The 14,298-nt window shown below is 47.7% G+C and overlaps 1 protein-coding gene across 4 annotated transcripts in view; it reads left to right on the forward strand.

Annotated features, from left to right (window-relative positions):
- The window catches only part of LOC124017327 (gamma-adducin-like), a 71,402-nt gene that overhangs the window by 44,615 nt on the left and 12,489 nt on the right, over nt 1–14,298 (forward strand). For all 4 annotated transcript variants that reach the window (XM_046332581.1, XM_046332583.1, XM_046332582.1 and 1 more), the window contains exons 7-10: nt 196–339; nt 4,538–4,636; nt 5,917–6,093; nt 13,768–14,010. In XM_046332581.1, the coding sequence (XP_046188537.1) occupies nt 196–339; nt 4,538–4,636; nt 5,917–6,093; nt 13,768–14,010 (663 nt within the window). The remainder of the gene's footprint in view (nt 1–195; nt 340–4,537; nt 4,637–5,916; nt 6,094–13,767; nt 14,011–14,298) is intronic.

Below are 14,298 nucleotides of genomic sequence, written 5' to 3' on the forward strand. Positions count from 1 at the left end.
TCGCTCTCTCTCTCTGTCGCTCTCTCTCTCTGTCTCTCTCTCTCTCTGTCGCTCTCTCTCTCTGTCGCTCTCTCTCGCTGTCTCTCTCGCTGTCTCTCTCGCTGTCTCTCTCGCTGTCTCTCTCTGTCTCTCTCTCTTTCCATCCTCCAGTGTCTGAATAGTTCTCACATCTCCTCTCCCTCCTTGTCTCTCCAGGTGTCGTCTATGAAGTGTGGCATCCTGCCCATCTCTCAGGAAGCCTTGATCCTGGGTGACATCGCATACTACAACTACCAGGGTAGCCTTGACGACCAGGAGGAACGCCTGGCGCTGCAGAAGGCCCTCGGACCCTCAGCCAAGGTAAAGATCTAGGATCAAATTACCCCACCCCAAAACGTGATGTTAATTGCTAGTTCGGGGATGCAAAGCTGACCTTAGATCAGTGGGTAAATCAGTGGGACTGCTTTGACAGGATTGTTTTCTAGCTAGTGTACTGTAAAAACAGTCTTGGTGATCAAATGTACGAGCTAGTCAGCCAGCCTTAATGGCATTGAGGTTACTGTGGTTGTGTCTCCTCTCTAGAGGCATCGACTGGTAAACTATGGAGGCTTATTACCATACTGGGGAATATGGTCTTGTTCGATGTAACTGTCCTCGTCTAGGGTTGTGTGTCTCCTCTCTAGAGGCATCGACTGGTAAACTATGGAGGCTTATTACCATACTGGGGAATATGGTCTTGTTCGATGTAACTGTCCTCGTCTAGGGTTGTGTGTCTCCTCTCTAGAGGCATCGACTGGTAAACTATGGAGGCTTATTACCATACTGGGGAATATGGTCTTGTTCGATGTAACTGTCCTCGTCTAGGGTTGTGTGTCTCCTCTCTAGAGGCATCGACTGGTAAACTATGGAGGCTTATTACCATACTGGGGAATATGGTCTTGTTCGATGTAACTGTCCTCGTCTAGGGTTGTGTGTCTCCTCTCTAGAGGCATCGACTGGTAAACTATGGAGGCTTATTACCATACTGGGGAATATGGTCTTGTTCGATGTAACTGTCCTCGTCTAGGGTTGTGTGTCTCCTCTCTAGAGGCATCGACTGGTAAACTATGGAGGCTTATTACCATACTGGGGAATATGGTCTTGTTCGATGTAACTGTCCTCGTCTAGGGTTGTGTGTCTCCTCTCTAGAGGCATCGACTGGTAAACTATGGAGGCTTATTACCATACTGGGGAATATGGTCTTGTTCGATTGTAACTGTCCTGGAGGCGTATTACTAGGGTTGTCTTGTGTCTCCTCTCTAGAGGCATCGACTGGTAAACTATGGAGGCTTATTACCATACTGGGGAATATGGTCTTGTTCGATGTAACTGTCCTCGTCTAGGGTTGTGTGTCTCCTCTCTAGAGGCATCGACTGGTAAACTATGGAGGCTTATTACCATACTGGGGAATATGGTCTTGTTCGATGTAACTGTCCTCGTCTAGGGTTGTGAACATGTCTCCTCTCTAGAGGCATCGACTGGTAAACTATGGAGGCTTATTACCATACTGGGGAATATGGTCTTGTTCGATGTAACTGTCCTCGTCTAGGGTTGTGTGTCTCCTCTCTAGAGGCATCGACTGGTAAACTATGGAGGCTTATTACCATACTGGGGAATATGGTCTTGTTCGATGTAACTGTCCTCGTCTAGGGTTGTGTGTCTCCTCTCTAGAGGCATCGACTGGTAAACTATGGAGGCTTATTACCATACTGGGGAATATGGTCTTGTTCGATGTAACTGTCCTCGTCTAGGGTTGTGTGTCTCCTCTCTAGAGGCATCGACTGGTAAACTATGGAGGCTTATTACCATACTGGGGAATATGGTCTTGTTCGATGTAACTGTCCTCGTCTAGGGTTGTGTGTCTCCTCTCTAGAGTCATCGACTGGTAAACTATGGAGGCTTATTACCATACTGGGGAATATGGTCTTGTTCGATGTAACTGTCCTCGTCTAGGGTTGTGTGTCTCCTCTCTAGAGGCATCGACTGGTAAACTATGGAGGCTTATTACCATACTGGGGAATATGGTCTTGTTCGATGTAACTGTCCTCGTCTAGGGTTGTGTGTCTCCTCTCTAGAGGCATCGACTGGTAAACTATGGAGGCTTATTACCATACTGGGGAATATGGTCTTGTTCGATGTAACTGTCCTCGTCTAGGGTTGTGTGTCTCCTCTCTAGAGGCATCGACTGGTAAACTATGGAGGCTTATTACCATACTGGGGAATATGGTCTTGTTCGATGTAACTGTCCTCGTCTAGGGTTGTGTGTCTCCTCTCTAGAGGCATCGACTGGTAAACTATGGAGGCTTATTACCATACTGGGGAATATGGTCTTGTTCGATGTAACTGTCCTCGTCTAGGGTTGTGTGTCTCCTCTCTAGAGGCATCGACTGGTAAACTATGGAGGCTTATTACCATACTGGGGAATATGGTCTTGTTCGATGTAACTGTCCTCGTCTAGGGTTGTGTGTCTCCTCTCTAGAGGCATCGACTGGTAAACTATGGAGGCTTATTACCATACTGGGGAATATGGTCTTGTTCGATGTAACTGTCCTGTCCTCTCTAGAGGCATCGACTGGTAAACTATGGAGGCTTATTACCATACTGTATGGTCTTGTTCGTCTGTTTAATCATTCAGGGTCTCCTAGAGGCATCGACTGGTAAACTATGGAGGCTTATTACCATACTGGGGAATATGGTCTTGTTCGATGTAACTGTCCTCGTCTAGGGTTGTGTGTCTCCTCTCTAGAGGCATCGACTGGTAAACTATGGAGGCTTATTACCATACTGGGGAATATGGTCTTGTTCGATGTAACTGTCCTCGTCTAGGGTTGTGTGTCTCCTCTCTAGAGGCATCGACTGGTAAACTATGGAGGCTTATTACCATACTGGGGAATATGGTCTTGTTCGATGTAACTGTCCTCGTCTAGGGTTGTGTGTCTCCTCTCTAGAGGCATCGACTGGTAAACTATGGAGGCTTATTACCATACTGGGGAATATGGTCTTGTTCGATGTAACTGTCCTCGTCTAGGGTTGTGTGTCTCCTCTCTAGAGGCATCGACTGGTAAACTATGGAGGCTTATTACCATACTGGGGAATATGGTCTTGTTCGATGTAACTGTCCTCGTCTAGGGTTGTGTGTCTCCTCTCTAGAGGCATCGACTGGTAAACTATGGAGGCTTATTACCATACTGGGGAATATGGTCTTGTTCGATGTAACTGTCCTCGTCTAGGGTTGTGTGTCTCCTCTCTAGAGGCATCGACTGGTAAACTATGGAGGCTTATTACCATACTGGGGAATATGGTCTTGTTCTGATGTAACTGTCCTCGTCTAGGGTTGTGTGTCTCCTCTCTAGAGGCATCGACTGGTAAACTATGGAGGCTTATTACCATACTGGGGAATATGGTCTTGTTCGATGTAACTGTCCTCGTCTAGGGTTGTGTGTCTCCTCTCTAGAGGCATCGACTGGTAAACTATGGAGGCTTATTACCATACTGGGGAATATGGTCTTGTTCGATGTAACTGTCCTCGTCTAGGGTTGTGTGTCTCCTCTCTAGAGGCATCGACTGGTAAACTATGGAGGCTTATTACCATACTGGGGAATATGGTCTTGTTCGATGTAACTGTCCTCGTCTAGGGTTGTGTGTCTCCTCTCTAGAGGCATCGACTGGTAAACTATGGAGGCTTATTACCATACTGGGGAATATGGTCTTGTTCGATGTAACTGTCCTCGTCTAGGGTTGTGTGTCTCCTCTCTAGAGGCATCGACTGGTAAACTATGGAGGCTTATTACCATACTGGGGAATATGGTCTTGTTCGATGTAACTGTCCTCGTCTAGGGTTGTGTGTCCTCTCTAGAGGCATCGACTGGTAAACTATGGAGGCTTATTACCATACTGGGGAATATGGTCTTGTTCGATGTAACTGTCCTCGTCTAGGTTGTGTGTCTCCTCTCTAGAGGCATCGACTGGTAAACTATGGAGGCTTATTACCATACTGGGGAATATGGTCTTGTTCGATGTAACTGTCCTCGTCTAGGGTTGTGTGTCTCCTCTCTAGAGGCATCGACTGGTAAACTATGGAGGCTTATTACCATACTGGGGAATATGGTCTTGTTCGATGTAACTGTCCTCGTCTAGGGTTGTGTGTCTCCTCTCTAGAGGCATCGACTGGTAAACTATGGAGGCTTATTACCATACTGGGGAATATGGTCTTGTTCGATGTAACTGTCCTCGTCTAGGGTTGTGTGTCTCCTCTCTAGAGGCATCGACTGGTAAACTATGGAGGCTTATTACCATACTGGGGAATATGGTCTTGTTCGATGTAACTGTCCTCGTCTAGGAGGCTTATTACCATACTGGGGAATATGTCTGTTCGATGTGTCTCCTCTCTAGAGGCATCGACTGGTAAACTATGGAGGCTTATTACCATACTGGGGAATATGGTCTTGTTCGATGTAACTGTCCTCGTCTAGGGTTGTGTTGTGACCGTTGTATTTGACTGTGTGTGTTTGGTGATCAGGTGCTGGTGCTGAGGAGCCATGGAGTGGTGGCTCTGGGGGAAACCATCGAAGAGGCCTTTCATTACATCTACAACGCTCAGTATGCCTGTGAGATCCAGGTATACACACACACACACATTTACATTTACATTACATTTAAGTCATTTAGCAGACGCTCTTATCCAGAGCGACTTACAAATTGGTGCATTCACCTTATGACATCCAGTGGGAACACACACACACACACACACACACACACACACACACACACACACACACACACACACACACACACACACACACACACACACACACACACACACACACACACACACACACACACACACACACACACACACACACACACACCCTGAACCCTGGACCTCACTCTCATCAAACAACAGGTCAATGAATTCAGTAACTCATTTAGATCGAGATTCTACAGACATTTACTGTTCTAACAGAGATGTCAGTAACATCTCACACCTTCGATTCTACAGACATTTACTGTTCTAACAGATGTCAGTAACATCTCACACCTTCGATTCTGCAACAACACGACGTCACAATGGCTGTTATCTTCATCTACCGCTTATTAGTGATGCTGTTCCTGTTTTGGTCGTTTCTGTGTTTTCAAAGGAAAGCCGGAATGTCATTTATGGGGTTGTTAAACATCTAGAGGGAGAGGAAACGTGAAGACAGCTGGAGAGAAAGACTGGCAGGGAAACAGAGAGATTGTGTCAAAGCCCTATAACATCCTACACCGTCTGAATTAGAAGAGGGAAAAATATCATTTTAAATGGACTGTATGTTACCCCACAACAACACCAGCAGGGCCGCTTGAATGGAAAGTCAATGATTTCCAGAGTTTTGTTTGGCAAAGTGTGTTTGTGTGTTTGTGTGCGTGTGCGTATGATATGTGTGCGTCACTGTTTGTGTGCCTGCTTGCCTGTGTGCTGTGCGTATGCAGTTTGTAAATATGGTAGACATTACGGTGTGGGTGTGTGTGTGTGGGTGTTATCCCTGCCTGCTGTAATAGGTGCACCAAATCCCTATTTGAATCTCGGCCTCAGAGCCAAACAAAACATGAATCCAACCTAGCAAAGCCTGCTTAATACCTAGAGATGAACCTCAGGCTACGGTGTGTGTGGCTATTGCAAGAAAAAGTGACCTTGTATAATATCTGTAAACTGTAATACCTCCCTGGGTTGCATTTCTCAATTGTCCAGATTTTTCTCTCGATAGAACTCGAAATGGCTCATTTCTCTCTCTCTTTCTCCCTCTTTCCCTCACTCTCTCTCTCTCCCATCTCTCTCCGTCCTTCCCTCTCCCATCTCTCCCTCTCCCATCTCTCTCTCCGCCATCTCTCTCTCTCTCTCCCCCATCTCTCTCTCTCTAGGTGAATGCGGTCTCGTGTGCTGGCAGCGTAGACAACCTGATTGTGTTAGATGCTGAGAAGTATAAGTCTCGGACCCATGCGGTGGCAGATGCAGGGTCTGTCAACATGGGAAGCCCACACAAGTGGAAGGTGGGAGAGCTGGAGTTTGAATCTCTCATGAGGATGCTGGATAACCTGGTGAGTGGTTTACACTGACATAGACACACACACACACACACACACACACACTACACACACACACTCTCCTTTCCCTGCTACACACACACTCCATCCCCCCTCCACAAACACACACACACACACTGTAATCTACATTACTATATAATATCATTGCTGTGACAGTGACTCCTAGCTATGCCATATGTGCAGTTGGCACTGGCCACCAAGGTCATGGGAGGAAGCGGGGCTACCACCCACGCTATGAGTTGACCTGCTGGGCTGGCCCTGTCCCAGGTGTCCCCCTGCCTCTGACCTCCAGGTTGTGTAACTAACAGGGAAATGGAATTCAAGGACAGTGAGTTGGCATCCAACAGATAGTGTACAGTCCTGCCCTCATTTCCTCTGTCATTACTGTTTCTGGGTCATCAACTGGATCTATCACTCCATAAAGTACAGTACATTACTGGTCCAGTGCAGCTGTGCTGGTCCCTGTAGATTTGGGACCGGGTCAGTGATCTATGGTCTGGGCCCTGTAAACTTGGGACTGGGTCAGTGATCTATGGTCTGGGCCCTGTAGACTTGGTACTGGGTCAGTGATCTATGGTCTGGGCCCTGTAGACTTGGTACTGGGTCAGTGATCTATGGTCTGGGCCCTGTAGACTTGGGACTGGGTCAGTGATCTATGGTCTGGGCCCTGTAGACTTGGGACTGGGTCAGTGATCTATGGTCTGGGCCCTGTAGACTTGGGACTGGGTCAGTGATCTATGGTCTGGGCCCTGTAGACTTGGGACTGGGTCAGTGATCTATGGTCTGGGCCCTGTAGACTTGGGACTGGGTCAGTGATCTATGGTCTGGGCCCTGTAGACTTGAGACTGGGTCAGTGATCTATGGTCTGGGCCCTGTAGACTTGGTACTGGGTCAGTGATCTATGGTCTGGGCCCTGTACATTTACATTACATTTAAGTCATTTAGCAGACGCTCTTATCCAGAGCGACTTACAAATTGGTGCATTCACCTTATGACTTGGGACTGGATCAGTGATCTATGGTCTGGGCCCTGTAGACTTGGGACTGGGTCAGTGATCTATGGTCTGGGCCCTGTAGACTTGGGACTGGGTCAGTGATCTATGGTCTGGGCCCTGTAGACTTGGGACTAGGTCAGGGATGGAACTCTGACTGGGAGGCTTCATAACAACACCAGATCCCTCAAGGATCAGACACTGCTGAGCTTACAGCAGAGACTCTCTCTCTCTTCTCTCTGTCTCTCTCCCTCTCTACCCCTCTTTCTCTCCCTCTCCCTTCTCTCCCCCTCTTTCTCTCCTCTCTCTCCCTCCCTTCTCTCCTCTCTCTCTCCCTTCTCTCTCTATCTGTCTCCCTTTTCTCTCTCCCTTCTCTCCCTTGTGTCCTATTTCTTGCCTTCTGTCTTTTTCACCTCTTTCCTCTCCTCCCTCTCTCTTGTCTCCCCAAGTCTCTCTTCTCTAACTGTTTGTCTACTCTCTTCTCACCTCTGTCCTCTGTCTTCTCACCTCTGTCCTCTGTCTTCTCACCTCTGTCCTCTGTCTTCTCACCTCTGTCCTCAATGTATCTGGAGAGTCATTACTCAATGGTCTGTGTAGCTGTCCAAAGGGGACCGCTCCTATCACACAGTCTCGTCTCACACCTCGTAAAAAGACTATTTATTATAGTACAGAATATACCAGAATAACACGTTTCGCAACACCACAGCGGATACCTCTGATATGGAGAGGAAGCTGCATGCCAAGAACCTCATCTGATTCTGATTCTGTGTTTCCTGAGTCCAGTTGAAAGGTTGAGTCTGGTCTCCGAACACCTGGTTAAAGTCTATATGTGATTGACACTGACAGGATAGTCTGGTATCGATGAAAAGGAGGGAGGACGAGAGATATAGAAAGAGAGAAAGAGAAGTCTGATAGAAGAGGAGCGCTATACAGGGTGAGAGAGAGATGAGAAAGAGAAGTCAGATAGAGAAGAGGAGCGCTATACAGGGTGAGAGAGAGATGAGAAAGAGAAGTCAGATAGAGAAGAGGAGCGCTATACAGGGTGAGAGAGAGAGATGAGAAAGAGAAGTCAGATAGAGAAGAGGAGCGCTATACAGGGTGAGAGAGAGATGAGAAAGAGAAGTCAGATAGAGAAGAGGAGCGCTATACAGGGTGAGAGAGAGATGAGAAAGAGAAGTCAGATAGAGAAGAGGAGCGCTATACAGGGTGAGAGAGAGATGAGAAAGAGAAGTCAGATAGAGAAGAGGAGCGCTATACAGGGTGAGAGAGAAGAGAAAGAGAAGTCAGATGGAGAAGAGGAGCGCTATACAGGGTGAGAGAGAGATGAGAAAGAGAAGTCAGATAGAGAAGAGGAGCGCTATACAGGGGAGAGAGAGGGAGGGACAGAGAAGTCAGATAGAGAAGAGGAGCACTATACAGGGTGAGAGAGAGAGATGAGAAAGCGAAGTCAGATAGAGAAGAGGAGCACTATACAGGGTGAGAGAGAGAAGAGAAAGAGAAGTCAGATAGAGAAGAGGAGCACTATACAGGGTGAGAGAGAGAGATGAGAAAGAGAAGTCAGATAGAGAAGAGGAGCACTATACAGGGTGAGAGAGAGAGATGAGAAAGAGAAGTCAGATAGAGAAGAGGAGCGCTATACAGGGTGAGAGAGAGATGAGAAAGAGAAGTCAGATAGAGAAGAGGAGCGCTATACAGGGTGAGAGAGAGATGAGAAAGAGAAGTCAGATAGAGAAGAGGAGCGCTATACAGGGTGAGAGAGAGGGAGGGACAGAGAAGTCAGATAGAGAAGAGGAGCGCTATACAGGGTGAGAGAGAGATGAGAAAGAGAAGTCAGATAGAGAAGAGGAGCGCTATACAGGGTGAGAGAGAGAGATGAGAAAGAGAAGTCAGATAGAGAAGAGGAGCGCTATACAGGGTGAGAGAGAGATGAGAAAGAGAAGTCAGATAGAGAAGAGGAGCGCTATACAGGGTGAGAGAGAGGGAGGGACAGAGAAGTCAGATAGAGAAGAGGAGCGCTATACAGGGTGAGAGAGAGATGAGAAAGAGAAGTCAGATAGAGAAGAGGAGCGCTATACAGGGTGAGAGAGAGGGAGGGACAGAGAAGTCAGATAGAGAAGAGGAGCGCTATACAGGGTGAGAGAGAGATGAGAAAGAGAAGTCAGATAGAGAAGAGGAGAGCTATACAGGGTGAGAGAGAAGGAGGGACAGAGAAGTCAGATAGAGAAGAGGAGCGCTATACAGGGTGAGAGAGAGATGAGAAAGAGAAGTCAGATAGAGAAGAGGAGCGCTATACAGGGTGAGAGAGAGAGATGAGAAAGAGAAGTCAGATAGAGAAGAGGAGCGCTATACAGGGTGAGAGAGAGGGAGGGACAGAGAAGTCAGATAGAGAAGAGGAGCGCTATACAGGGTGAGAGAGAGGGAGGGACAGAGAAGTCAGATAGAGAAGAGGAGCGCTATACAGGGTGAGAGAGAGGGAGGGACAGAGAAGTCAGATAGAGAAGAGGAGCGCTATACAGGGTGAGAGAGAGATGAGAAAGAGAAGTCAGATAGAGAAGAGGAGCGCTATACAGGGTGAGAGAGAGGGAGGGACAGAGAAGTCAGATAGAGAAGAGGAGCGCTATACAGGGTGAGAGAGAGATGAGAAAGAGAAGTCAGATAGAGAAGAGGAGCGCTATACAGGGTGAGAGAGAGATGGGAAAGAGAAGTCAGATAGAGAAGAGGAGCGCTATACAAGGTGAGAGAGAGATGAGAAAGAGAAGTCAGATAGAGAAGAGGAGCGCTATACAGGGTGAGAGAGAGATGGGAAAGAGAAGTCAGATAGAGAAGAGGAGCGCTATACAGGGTGAGAGAGAGATGGGAAAGAGAAGTCAGATAGAGAAGAGGAGCGCTATACAGGGTGAGAGAGAGATGAGAAAGAGAAGTCAGATAGAGAAGAGGAGCGCTATACAGGGTGAGAGAGAGGGAGGGACAGAGAAGTCAGATAGAGAAGAGGAGCGCTATACAGGGTGAGAGAGAGGGAGGGACAGAGAAGTCAGATAGAGAAGAGGAGCGCTATACAGGGTGAGAGAGAGGGAGGGACAGAGAAGTCAGATAGAGAAGAGGAGCGCTATACAGGGTGAGAGAGAGATGAGAAAGAGAAGTCAGATAGAGAAGAGGAGCGCTATACAGGGTGAGAGAGAGGAGGGACAGAGAAGTCAGATAGAGAAGAGGAGCGCTATACAGGGTGAGAGAGAGATGAGAAAGAAGTCAGATAGAGAAGAGGAGCGCTATACAGGGTGAGAGAGAGATGGGAAAGAGAAGTCAGATAGAGAAGAGGAGCGCTATACAAGGTGAGAGAGAGATGAGAAAGAGAAGTCAGATAGAGAAGAGGAGCGCTATACAGGGTGAGAGAGAGATGGGAAAGAGAAGTCAGATAGAGAAGAGGAGCGCTATACAGGGTGAGAGAGAGATGGGAAAGAGAAGTCAGATAGAGAAGAGGAGCGCTATACAGGGTGAGAGAGAGATGAGAAAGAGAAGTCAGATAGAGAAGAGGAGCGCTATACAGGGTGAGAGAGAGAGAGAGAAGAGGAGCGCTATACAGGGTGAGAGAGAGAGATGGGAAAGAGAAGTCAGATAGAGAAGAGGAGCGCTATACAGGGTGAGAGAGAGAGATGGGAAAGAGAAGTCAGATAGAGAAGAGGAGCACTATACAGGGTGAGAGAGAGAGATGAGAAAGAGAAGTCAGATAGAGAAGAGGAGCGCTATACAGGGTGAGAGAGAGATGAGAAAGAGAAGTCAGATAGAGAAGAGGAGCGCTATACAGGGTGAGAGAGAGAGATGGGAAAGAGAAGTCAGATAGAGAAGAGGAGCGCTATACAGGGTGAGAGAGAGAGATGAGAAAGAGAAGTCAGATAGAGAAGAGGAGCGCTATACAGGGTGAGAGAGAGAGATGGGAAAGAGAAGTCAGATAGAGAAGAGGAGCACTATACAGGGTGAGAGAGAGAGAGGGACAGAGAAGTCAGATAGAGAAGAGGAGCGCTATACAGGGTGAGAGAGAGGGAGGGACAGAGAAGTCAGATAGAGAAGAGGAGCGCTATACAGGGTGAGAGAGAGATGAGAAAGAGAAGTCAGATAGAGAAGAGGAGCGCTATACAGGGTGAGAGAGAGGGAGGGACAGAGAAGTCAGATAGAGAAGAGGAGCGCTATACAGGGTGAGAGAGAGATGAGAAAGAGAAGTCAGATAGAGAAGAGGAGCGCTATACAGGGTGAGAGAGAGATGGGAAAGAGAAGTCAGATAGAGAAGAGGAGCGCTATACAAGGTGAGAGAGAGATGAGAAAGAGAAGTCAGATAGAGAAGAGGAGCGCTATACAGGGTGAGAGAGAGATGGGAAAGAGAAGTCAGATAGAGAAGAGGAGCGCTATACAGGGTGAGAGAGAGATGGGAAAGAGAAGTCAGATAGAGAAGAGGAGCGCTATACAGGGTGAGAGAGAGATGAGAAAGAGAAGTCAGATAGAGAAGAGGAGCGCTATACAGGGTGAGAGAGAGAGAGAGAAGAGGAGCGCTATACAGGGTGAGAGAGAGAGATGGGAAAGATAAGTCAGATAGAGAAGAGGAGCGCTATACAGGGTGAGAGAGAGAGATGGGAAAGAGAAGTCAGATAGAGAAGAGGAGCGCTATACAGGGTGAGAGAGAGAGAGAGAAGAGGAGCGCTATACAGGGTGAGAGAGAGAGATGGGAAAGAGAAGTCAGATAGAGAAGAGGAGCACTATACAGGGTGAGAGAGAGAGATGAGAAAGAGAAGTCAGATAGAGAAGAGGAGCGCTATACAGGGTGAGAGAGAGAGATGAGAAAGAGAAGTCAGATAGAGAAGAGGAGCGCTATACAGGGTGAGAGAGAGAGATGGGAAAGAGAAGTCAGATAGAGAAGAGGAGCGCTATACAGGGTGAGAGAGAGAGATGAGAAAGAGAAGTCAGATAGAGAAGAGGAGCGCTATACAGGGTGAGAGAGAGAGATGGGAAAGAGAAGTCAGATAGAGAAGAGGAGCACTATACAGGGTGAGAGAGAGATGAGAAAGAGAAGTCAGATAGAGAAGAGGAGCGCTATACAGGGTGAGAGAGAGAGATGGGAAAGAGAAGTCAGATAGAGAAGAGGAGCGCTATACAGGGTGAGAGAGAGATGGGAAAGAGAAGTCAGATAGAGAAGAGGAGCACTATACAGGGTGAGAGAGAGAGATGAGAAAGAGAAGTCAGATAGAGAAGAGGAGCGCTATACAGGGTGAGAGAGAGAGATGGGAAAGAGAAGTCAGATAGAGAAGAGGAGCGCTATACAGGGTGAGAGAGAGATGGGAAAGAGAAGTCAGATAGAGAAGAGGAGCACTATACAGGGTGAGAGAGAGAGATGAGAAAGAGAAGTCAGATAGAGAAGAGGAGCGCTATACAGGGTGAGAGAGAGATGAGAAAGCGAAGTTAGATAGAGAAGAGGAGCGCTATACAGGGTGAGAGAGAGATGAGAAAGAGAAGTCAGATAGAGAAGAGGAGCACTATACAGGGTGAGAGAGAGAGATGAGAAAGAGAAGTCAGATAGAGAAGAGGAGCGCTATACAGGGTGAGAGAGAGATGAGAAAGCGAAGTTAGATAGAGAAGAGGAGCGCTATACAGGGTGAGAGAGAGATGAGAAAGAGAAGTCAGATAGAGAAGAGGAGCACTATACAGGGTGAGAGAGAGAGATGAGAAAGAGAAGTCAGATAGAGAAGAGGAGCGCTATACAGGGTGAGAGAGAGATGAGAAAGAGAAGTCAGATAGAGAAGAGGAGCACTATACAGGGTGAGAGAGAGATGAGAAAGAGAAGTCAGATAGAGAAGAGGAGCGCTATACAGGGTGAGAGAGAGATGAGAAAGAGAAGTCAGATAGAGAAGAGGAGCACTATACAGGGTGAGAGAGAGAGATGAGAAAGAGAAGTCAGATAGAGAAGAGGAGCGCTATACAGGGTGAGAGAGAGAGATGGGAAAGAGAAGTCAGATAGAGAAGAGGAGCGCTATACAGGGTGAGAGAGAGATGAGAAAGAGAAGTCAGATAGAGAAGAGGAGCACTATACAGGGTGAGAGAGAGCGAGGGACAGAGAGGAGAAAGACTGATAAGAGAGAGGGGGAGAAAGAGACAGGAAGTATCTGAACACACTCCATTGTCCATGGACGCCAGGAACCCCTCCGGCTGCACATCATCCTTTTTCCATTCTCCCACAGCTAGGAATCATGGGATAGTGGCCGGAGTCCCCCACTCTCTCTCGCTCTCTCTCTCTCTTTCCGTTTTCCTTAGTGACAGAGGCGGTAGTTTTGAGGCCAGGGCTCTGTCCAAATAATAAGGGTGGGACACAGACACAAACTACATTCCTATGGAGTGAGGATTCTACAGAGAGGACTTGCACTATTGAAAATGAACTCTAGATGAATGGGGAGATCAAAAGCTTGACGACATTCTGTTCCACTACTAAAGAGTCTTCTTTCCTACCACTTTTCCCTCGTCTTCCTCTCTAGGGACTTAGAAACTTTGTGGAAAATAATAACTATACAAATGGAATCTGATTTGTAGATGGACATTTCTGTCGTTGGTTTGTTTGGCCATACAGGGCTGCCGAACTAAACACACTATGTACATGAGATCTAGTCGTTTGATTGATTTCTGTATCCTATTCCCCACAGGGCTACCGGACTGGCTACGCTTACCGCCACCCCATCGTTCGGGAGAAGCCTCGGCACAAGTCCGACGTGGAGATCCCGGCCACGGTGACGGCGTTCATGTTGGAGGAGGAGGAGGGCGCCGCGCGGCTGCCGTTGAACTTCCTCCAGCAGAGACAGGCCAGGGAGAAGACACGCTGGCTCAACAGCCCCAACAGTTATATGAAGGTTAACGTGGCGGCCGTGGACGAACGCACCAGGACCATGGTCAGTACTCATCTATAGGGAGGGTTAACACTCTATATGAACACACCAGGACCATGGTCAGTACTCATACTGTAGGGAGGGTTAACACTCTATATAAACACACCAGGACCATGGTCAGTACTCATCTATAGGGAGGGTTAACACTCTATATAGACACACCAGGACCATGGTCAGTACTCATCTATAGGGAGGGTTAACACTCTATATAGACACACCAGGACCATGGTCAGTACTCATACTGTAGGGAGGGTTAACACTCTATATAGACACACCAGGACCATGGTCAGT

The sequence above is a fragment of the Oncorhynchus gorbuscha genome, unplaced genomic scaffold (assembly GCF_021184085.1).
Source record: "Oncorhynchus gorbuscha isolate QuinsamMale2020 ecotype Even-year unplaced genomic scaffold, OgorEven_v1.0 Un_scaffold_1860, whole genome shotgun sequence".
Taxonomy (NCBI): Eukaryota; Metazoa; Chordata; class Actinopteri; order Salmoniformes; family Salmonidae; genus Oncorhynchus; species Oncorhynchus gorbuscha.